Below are 10,000 nucleotides of genomic sequence, written 5' to 3'. Positions count from 1 at the left end.
ATCCAAACCTGACTCCCAGGAAAACAGTCCTTCAGAGCTTCTTTACAAGATTCAAAACCATCAACAATAAAAATCACTGGTGCTCCACGATTTCCAAATGCTTTCTGTCCAACCAGTTTTGATAGGTTTTTGAAAGCAATTTTGTAATCACATGTTACATTGCCAGTAATGACAACACCAAGAGGTAACACTCCAGTAGCTGTGGCACAGGTCACATATGTTATATTGCCTTTATCATATCCACCATTGACAGTATCAACATAAACTGTCAACCCTGCTTCTGGTGTAGTGTGTGCACGTTTCATCATAGGAGTAATTATAGTTATACATGGAATGTTTTTCACTATAAGATATTCTACTTTCTTTTCATGCTTCAATTTCTGTAGTCTTTCAATAATAGCATCAATGACAGACTTCTTGACATTACCATTTGATTTAGTCCTAAAAGGTTTTTGTCTTTTATCCCTTTTCCATGATTCCCACATGTATCTAACTGTCCTCAGCTTTGGATTAAGAGAATCATCATACAACGACTCAGCAGCCAAGTCTCTCAGCCAGAGCCTGGTTTGGTGGTAATGAAAGGCACTGGCTGGGGTGTGTCCCTCACAGAAATAATAACGAAAATTCTCAATTACATCTGGACGTATGTTTTTGAAATCTAATGCTTCCTCCAATACTACGGGATGGTTGTGAACAAAAGACAGGGTTATTCTTGAAGAGAAGCCTTCTGCTATGGCACTAATCTTCTTATCTTTCTTATCATTCTCCTCATTAAGTCTGATGTGAATGAAAGCTTTGCAATTATGTTCTCCTTTACCCTTTTCCCTTTTAGATTTCAATAAACCATTACAGACTATCATAACTTTGCATGATCTGTTGAGCGAGCCCATCCCGTAGCTGTATTTCCAGCTTGTGCAGGTACGCTCGCTAAATTCATGTAGCCAGTACCTGATGTCTTCCATCGTTGTTATTGTACTATCAATTTCTAAGTTGAGTCCGGGAATGTTGTTGTCAGACATATAATCACATGTAATTACTTTGTGGTTATATATGGAAGGTAACATATTTTCTAACAGGTCCCTTGACATCCTCATTTTTGTCTGGAGACCATCCAGTACTCTGCAAATAAAAATAATTTCAAATTAGTATATACATGTGACGGATATGAAAATACATGTTATATCTTTAACTTTCTTCCTTCTCTGCATAAGTACTCAATACATATAGATATACATGTGTGTGTGTGTGTGTGTGTGTGTGTGTGTGTGTGTGTGTGTGTGTGTGTGTGTGTGTGTGTGTGTGTGTGTGTGTGTGTGTGTGTGTACACTCTGTTTATACTTACAAGGTTTCTTTCTTTTTTTCAAGGATGTGTGAATTCACTGTGCTGTTTGGTTGAATATGAGGTGGGTTCAAGTGGCTTATGCTGTTGGGTTTTGTCCTCAAGAGACACTTGTGGAGCTCTGAACAGTCTAAAGTTCCTAAAGATGTTGATGCTGATGATTCATTGCTGGCACCATTAGGAGGAGGGTAAATTACCTGATTTTCAACATTCTCATCAACTCCAAACACCTCTTCTTTATATATAACTTCTTGTTTGATGAAAACCTGCAAAAGAAAATTACCATCCGCAAAATGTATAAACACATCACAATTACTTTTATATAAATATGGATAAATATAATCAACTGCTGTAAGAAAATATGAGAAGAGTTATACTGCCAATCAAAGTACTTTTTTGTGGTAATAATGATGATATATCAATGTACTTCATCCAATATTTTTAGTTTACTGTCTTACTTGATCATCTATATGCTCCAGAGAGTGAGTTACATCGGGAGGTTCTTCTTTGACCCATGCTGGAAAGGTGTAGATTCCACTTGATGGACTGCTGCCCTGAAACACAGAGGAGACATCTACATTACTGCACTCCGCTTGTGCTTGCTCGCTTGCTCTCACTCTCTCACCAAATACTGATAAAAGAATAAAAGAAAAAAAGAAAGAAAGAAAAAAACAAAAAAAAAGGCTGCTGGAGTCCTGTCAAACCTCTGTATTCTATATAGTTTAGGCTGATGAATTATACAAGAAACAATATTATACAAATAAAGTGGCCAAATGTTGAAACATGCATAACCTTGACCTTCAGGTTCTATAGGTCACCACTTTCATCTATGTACTGCAAGTAGTTGGGGTCCTAATCACTTCAACACCATAGAATCTTAAGTTCCTGAACAACAGAATGGTGAGCCTTGAGAGAAGTTACTATTTTATTCTGAGCAAAAATATAAATGCAGCTAAAATCAGAAATAACCAGAGGCCACCATATTTGTAAATTAATACTCTATTATCAAAGCATATAGGTTACTGTGGAAAATCTGATTAATAAACCATAAAAAAGAAAAGAAAAACAAGGTTTTAATACATATTACTTATTGTGTCTTTACATGCTATCTAAACACAATAAGGCTACATTAAACTTACAGCAATTTCATCTCCTTTTGGCCTCTTGGCTTGCAGTTCATTTTTATGCTCAGCACTTGCGTGATCTTTCTCCAGTTCCTTAAAGTAAAAGAGCGGCTTATTAGGCATATCAGTTGCAAGATACATAAAAGATAGAAAGAAAGAATGAGAGAAAGAGAAAAAAATAGCTTTCTGTGAAGTTAAGAAAGTAACAGGATAAAATAGAAAAAGTAATAACATTTTATGAAACTTATTTCTACCTTCATCACTACTTTTCTAATAGAAGAGTGAGGTTTACTACAGAAAGAAAGAAAAAAAAAAAAGCTTTAAAAAGATATATCAGACCATTATTACCAATGGTATTGATTAGTGGAGCATATGCAAAACATTTCCAATTAAATATATGGTATTGGGAAATTTAATAGATGTGTGATATATATTAAAGTGTATATCAATCATAAAAAGTAATGCTCTTAATGATCCACTGTCAGACTATGGTAAAACCTATTTAACAAAAAAATCCAATATAGAAAGAGAGCAGCATATACCTTTTTTCAAAAGTATTTTCTAGAAATGATGGTGAAAAAAATTAAACACAATCACCACAAAAAAACTTTGGACTTCCCAACTGAATGCCTTTGGCCCTAAAGTATAGTCAGTTGGGGTTGCTTTGTTCTTTCCTATCAATTTTCTTCATAAATTTCCCCTCCAGCAGCACAATGTCATTACCATTAACCACTAAGAATCTCTAACAGTTTGGGGATGTTTGGTGCTGATAGTAATAGTGGATTGTGTTTCCTTCCCCCAAAAATATGATGAACGTTTATCATTATACTAGAGTGAGAGGCAACCATCTGGAGGGAAGGTCTGGATAGGTGAGAATTAGGTCTTTAATATTTTTTTGCAGTAACTGCAGTCTATATTCCTGACAAGACAAAGCAATAAAAAGATTCTTGAAGGTTGGTGAATTAATCAGACTTTTGCTACACATGGCTCTTGTGAGTAAAGTTATGGAGATCTGTTTAGTTATTTAAAGTTATATTTTGTTCATAAGTACAAGATTTATTTCTATTCATAAAATGTAATACATAACCCAATGCCGCCAGGAATGGTATGTATGTACATACCATGTCCTACTGTGAGTTTAGCTTATTAACTGTATTTATGCATAGATGGCTCTACAGGTACTCAGTCACCAAGGAGTTAATTACTAATCCTACCTATCTCACCTGTTTACTGTTTTCATAGATTTTTGGAAACATTTTTTATTCTATATTGTTATAATTATTGTTTCTAACACTGTGATAATTACAATGCCAATAGTTATAACAGCATCATAATTAATCACATTAGAAAAAAAAAAAAAAAATCTGGAAAACTAAAGGAAAGGAGAAATTTGGTGAGGTGACAAGGTCTAATAATCGACTCCTTGATGGCTTTGCCCTTGTGGAGCCATCTATGTGTAAATACATTTCACAAAACAATACTACAGTGAATATTAAATATTTCTGGTGGCATTGGGAAGACATCTAAATGTGAGGGGATAAATTACTCCTCATTAACTAATGAACAGACCACATGACATTGCTGTGGTCTAACCCAAACCTTTGAATTTCTAGCCTTCCTTCTTTTGGACTTGGACCTGGTGGCATAAGGTGTCCTAGCTGTCTTACATGCTGATCTGGCTGTATCATCAACTGACATTGGGTCTGCATGAGAACTGAAATAAACACTGAAATAAACATATTTGTCTATACATGAAAATACTACAGCTTAAAAAAAAACTTAACAAAAAAAAGAGACAATTCCCTAATATACTTAAAAGAAATTCATGGATAGTTCAAAGTACTTATCCATTAATACATTTTTTATTTTTTTATATATATTACATATTTTCCTTATTTGAAATTTGCACAAGAAATGTCAGAGATATTGTGTCTCTGATTTCAGCTAGGTATCCATTCCAACATGAAAGGCTGATAGTCAAATAGTGAACTGTACCATGCTTTGTATATTCATATATACTATGTTAACCCAATCAAAATGGATAGCAAGAATACATGCCATGCCACTGTAATATAAGTTAATTTATTGTATTTACACATAGATGGCTCTACAAGTGCTAAGTCACCAAGGAGTCAGTTATTAGTCCTACCTATCTCACCTGTTTACCCTTTTCCTTGATGCTTGGACAGTTTCCTCTGTATTATTTCATTTTCTTTTATATTCCCAAGATTTTATTAACAATTTAATGATTGTAATAGTCACTCAAGCCTACTGACAGGCTTCTTGCTGGCAGAGAACATGTGGAGCCATCACCAAAACCTACAGGAGACAGCACATAAATCTGTAGTGACTGGGTTAAGTAACTCCAAAGCCCTTTCTGCAACATTTCCTTGTTTATATATCATAGTATTTTTTCAGCATACAGTAATTTTGTCCAATCTACTTGAAATTCCTGTTTCCTGTATTAGATGCCAACGAAACTAAGATACATATGAAAATTTCATCCAAATTTTCAAAAATCAATATTTTTACTATAATTATCAATAAAAAAATTATCATCTTATCTGCAACAGGTTGTTTTACTGTGTGTATGATAACCATTATATTGATAATGAATGACACAATGAAGTTATAATGCTCATACCTTTTGAGGGTTGGAGACTCAATCTTTTCCTTGTCAGCCACAGGATCCAGAGATTTGAACTGTATCCTAAATGCGTCGCAGGTAGAGCAAGTGTCGGTTTCGGGGGCAGTGATGCTTATCTTGTACTCCTGTACTTTGGCTACGAAGTGGGAGAGAAAAACAGCATTACGATCCAGTCCTTCTTCTTCCATGTAATCCTGGAACGATTCATACAGGTTGGTCCAGGTATACCCTAGGGGTAGGGACACCTTGCCTGAGTTTCTTGCCTTTGAGTAATGGGACTGACATGTAGTGATTTTTTTGCAGAACTCTTCAACCATCTTAAATATCTTGGGGGCCATCGCATTTGAGGGTTCTTGGTGTCCATGTTGGTCTGTGGCAGGGGTGGCAATGGGGGAGAGTGATGCCTTGGCCAACACATTTTGCACTTGCTTGTCACTAATGGCATGAATATTTAGAAAGGCAATGAAACAGACATTAATAGGAACATTATCAACCACCACTGTGTAAGTTTCTCCATGTTTCTTTCTAGTTTGCCTCCCCTTCCCTTTAGGCCTAGCAATTTCCTTTGTGTGCACCCTGGCATTAATATACTGTGACTGAAGGTCATGGCTCTTCATTGCCCAGTATGCCTCAAATAAACTGTTAATATTCTCCACCCCAACTTTTTCGTAACACTTGTTCTTACAGGTACATGCCGGGCCAACCCTCTTCTCCTCCATGACAGCCCCAGACCTGTCGAAACAGCCCTCACCCTCACCTCTTTTGGCCTTCTTCTGGGACTTTGACCAACTCTCGGGCCTTCTTTTGCGCGAGGGCACGAGCGGCGGGGTATTGGCGTTATCCCGGTTGGCATTGCTCGCCATGGCACCTGTAGACTAAGCCCGCAAATCGCTCCTCACCACGATATTTGCTGTGCTTCCACCTGTAGAAAACGCGCACAGTTCATTTCAAATGGGGGCGGCGCATTCGGCCCTCGTCCACGAAGAGCCTCATTTGTTATTACTGCCTGCTAGACTGTTACTGCTTTTTGTTTACTTTATTTGTTTACGTCGAGCGACAGACGCTCCCATTGGTGCTCATATTATGACGTCATATTACCCCGTTTTCTTTCTTTCTTTCTTTCTTTTTTAACAGAAAATGGACTTTCATGTACAACTTTATTAGATTTTCTGAAAATTACGTCAAGTGTCTGACTTTCCAAGCTGAAACTGTTTTTCCTTATATGTAAAAAGAGGCTTATTCACTTCAAAATCTAAAGACAAAATATGAACAAAAAACTACTATAATCCCATTGGGCAGCCTGCTTTATACACTGGAAGCGACCTGCAAAGAAAATTTATTAGTTATTCAGCAATTGAATTGATTCATTTTCATTTAAAAACTAGTGTACTTTCAAGCGGGACCTATCCCACTGTATCCCTGTTCATATTTTGACGTTTTTAACAGGATTTTCGTGTTTCAGTGAAACTAAGCCGCTCTTCCATTGGATTGGTCCGCTAGGGATGATTCAGAGCACTAAATTCTCAGGGGGAATGGCATACTTGAGGGAGGACTAGGGAATGGGGGAGGGGGGTAGGAGGGGAAAGAATAACTGCGATGTGAAAAAATGACTAAAAGGAGAAGAAAGCTAGGATGGTCGTAATGGGAAAAATATCCGTTATTAAAAGAATGATCGCAAGGGGAAAGGCAACCATTCTGAACAGAATGGCATAAAGGGGAAGCTTGGCTATATGAGTAATAATGAACAGAAGGGGAAGAGCAGGGATGGGAAATAATAACTGCAAAGATTGACTACAAGGGGGAGAATGGCCGTATGGGGAAACCTCTTCCTACACCACTTCTTCAGCTGCCTCTTCCTACCTCCCCCCAAATAAATCAGCATTGCCTCTCCTGCGATGTGAAAAAATGACTAAAAGGAGAAGAAAGCGGGATGGTCGTAATGGGAAAAATATCCGTTATTAAAAGAATGATCGCAAGGGGAAAGGCAACCATTCTGAACAGAATGGCATAAAGGGGAAGCTTGGCTATATGGGTAATAATGAACAGTAGGGGAAGAGCAGGGATGGGAAATAATAACTGCAAAGATTGACTACAAGGGGGAGAATGGCCGTATGGGGAAACCTCTTCCTACACCACATCTCCAGCTGCCTCTTCCCACCTCCCCCCCAAAAAAAAACATCATTTCCTCTCCTTTTTATTCTGAATGCCGTGAAGAGGTTCATCTGTGAAGTGACACGTATCTGAAAAAGAAATAACCTATACAAAGGAAAGTACGAGCACTTTGTTTGTGTCCGGTCTTCGTAAGGTCTCGATCTTATAAGCATGATCAATGCTAGACTTTGGTTATCACATTGGTTCTTAGTTCTTTAGTTCTTTTAGTTTTATTTCTACATCAACGTTTGATCTTTGATCTTCTAAATTTTAGTTCTATATCTGTATCTCTCTATGTCTGTCTATTTATTTGTAAGTCAACGTATTTATCAGTATGTATAGGTTGTGGAGATGTACGTTTTAATATATGTATGTGTTTATATGTATGTGTTTATATATATATATACATATATAATTATATACACACACATATATACATGAGTGTCTCTGTGTGTTTGTATATACACACACACAGATATATATATATATATATATATATAGATAGATAGATATAAATATATATAAATAAATATATATATAAATATATATGTATATATATAAATATATATATATAAATATATATATGTATATATAAATATATATATAAATATATATATATATATATATATATATATATATATATATATATATGTATATGTATACACGCACACATACACACACACACACACACACACATATATATATATATACATATACACACACATTTATACACGCACATGGCAGTATCAGGGTCTTGCAGACACGTATCTTGGTCTTTCTACACATGGTACTGGCATCTCCAAAAACTCGTGTTGACCGAGTTTGTGGCACCTGCTGCCAAACCAGTTCGTCTATTGAATCCCTAGTCTGACAGCTCAGAGGCATGGACTGTAAATCTGTCAGTGACTTCGATGCTCTTGCCACAAGCATGTACCGACTGAACGAGTTCTCCTAGCAGGCTCCCGAAATCCTGGATCTTGGTCTTGGTCTAACAGACCTCTAGACCCAAGGGCTTTGTTTCATAGGTAAATGCATCAAGAGCCGCCACAAGAGTTTCCAGAGATACGACAGCAACAGTGTCAGTAAAGTCAAGGTCGGTGACCTTGATATTACCCAGTGTTGCTCCCCGGTGAATCTGGACTGTGACTGCCGATTATCTTGTTCAAGCAAGTGTAGAAAAGTGTTGGTGCGGGAACACAGCCCTGTCTCACTCCTAAATTAACAGGGAAGAAGATCAACCGGGAAACAGGCCTCCAACACCCTTTACAACACTTATAGTATCAGTATATAGGACTGCCATTAGAATACAGAGATAATACACATACATCATTATGATAAGGACTAATACCAAGGACACAATCTTACGATCTTTCTTTCATTTTACGCGAGTATGTTATTTCTCTGTTTACTTTTCCTTTTCTGAAAAATACGACTACGAACATTAAATATAACATAACCTGTGAATTTAAATCTATGTACTTCGACATTCCACGTCTTTCATATCTCGATATGCATCCACTGGCTGCACAAGGTGAAGGTATTTCCATTATGTTATAATCTATTTTACAAGTTATGTACTGAAACGCCAATCTCTTCATTTTGCAACATGAGTGCGGACACTTTCTCTTTTGCTCAGACGGGTGCCATTTCCTGGAGAGGAGTGCTTATGTCAGGCCTCAATGTAACTGTTCATTGTAAGGGGCATGTGAAATCTGGACAACCTGATGTCATACACGTTCCCGAATAATTTTCAACCTGAAGTGAATAAACCTGGCATTTTCAGACTTCGGGAAGGGAAACGGGTCCCCATACTCCATCACGAGCTGGCCAACATGCATTCGAAAGGAAATAGTGCAGGTAAATGTAGACATCGTTTTCCTCCGTATCCAGGGGACACTTACCTGTTTTGCGGCATCCTCTTACTTGATTAATGTTATATGATTATAACACAAGGCAGCCAACTGTTTCTTTCCTTTATTGTGTTTATTGGATTGCCTACACATTCTTTTTTTATATTACCGATCTAAGAAACTCAAGTGTTTTACAATTTATAGGTAAGAAATCCATTTGAACAGTATTTCCGATACATTTTCATCCGAGTAGAAACGAAGTGAAGCTAAATACAGATAGAAAAACTGTAGATAGATAAGTTTAGATATAGGTATGTCGTGTTTATATATATATATATATATATATATATATACATATATATACATACATATATATATAATATATGTATATATATGTATATTTGTATATACATATATTATATATATATATATATATATATATATATATATATATAATATATATGTATATTTGTATACATTATATATATCATATATAATACATATGTATATATATGTATATATGCATATATTATATATTATGTATATATATACATATACATATATACACACACACACGTACATTTACGCATACACACAAATAAACAGACAAACACACACACAAATAGAGGAAGAGGGAAGGAAGGGGGGAAGGAGAGAGACTGGGATAATCAGATAGATAGAGACTGATATAGAGAGAAATGCAGAGAAGGGGAGAGAAAGAATTATATTTATATATCGGAAACGATAAAAATCCCTTTCTCTCTTTCAATAAAATTACATACATACCTACATACCTTCATACACACTCACACGTACATATATATATGTATACACACATGTGCATGTGCATGGAGAGAGAGAGAGAGAGAGAGAGAGAGGGAGAGAGGGA

At 36.3% G+C, this 10,000-nt stretch overlaps 2 protein-coding genes across 4 annotated transcripts in view; one reads left to right on the top strand and one right to left on the bottom strand.

Moving 5' to 3' along the window:
- LOC125035326 overlaps positions 1 to 6,379 on the bottom strand; it is a 7,797-nt gene extending 1,418 nt beyond the window's left edge. The window contains exons 1-7 of one of the 3 annotated variants that reach the window (XM_047627645.1): positions 5,868 to 6,379; positions 5,108 to 5,304; positions 4,063 to 4,177; positions 2,479 to 2,556; positions 1,798 to 1,893; positions 1,343 to 1,605; positions 1 to 1,119 (exon numbers count right to left, since the gene is read on the bottom strand). The exon at positions 1 to 1,119 is cut by the window's left edge and continues 1,418 nt beyond it. In XM_047627645.1, coding sequence (XP_047483601.1) covers positions 1 to 1,119; positions 1,343 to 1,605; positions 1,798 to 1,893; positions 2,479 to 2,556; positions 4,063 to 4,177; positions 5,108 to 5,304; positions 5,868 to 5,963 — 1,964 coding nt within the window. In that variant the 5' untranslated portion in view covers positions 5,964 to 6,379. Of the gene's footprint in view, positions 1,120 to 1,342; positions 1,606 to 1,797; positions 1,894 to 2,478; positions 2,557 to 4,062; positions 4,178 to 5,107 lie in introns of all 3 variants that reach the window. The other 2 variants (XM_047627646.1, XM_047627644.1) reach the window with 2 other exon arrangements.
- A 2,722-nt stretch (positions 6,380 to 9,101) lies between these two features.
- LOC125035144 overlaps positions 9,102 to 10,000 on the top strand; it is a 36,015-nt gene continuing 35,116 nt past the window's right edge. Inside the window, exon 1 of the mRNA XM_047627339.1 lies at positions 9,102 to 9,118. The gene's annotated coding sequence lies outside the window, so the exon portion shown is untranslated. The remainder of the gene's footprint in view (positions 9,119 to 10,000) is intronic.

The sequence above is a fragment of the Penaeus chinensis genome, chromosome 19 (genome assembly GCF_019202785.1).
Source record: "Penaeus chinensis breed Huanghai No. 1 chromosome 19, ASM1920278v2, whole genome shotgun sequence".
NCBI classification, from domain to species: domain Eukaryota; kingdom Metazoa; phylum Arthropoda; class Malacostraca; order Decapoda; family Penaeidae; genus Penaeus; species Penaeus chinensis.
The sequence above is the reverse complement of the archived record's forward strand: the minus strand, read 5'-3'. Positions and strand labels throughout refer to the sequence as shown.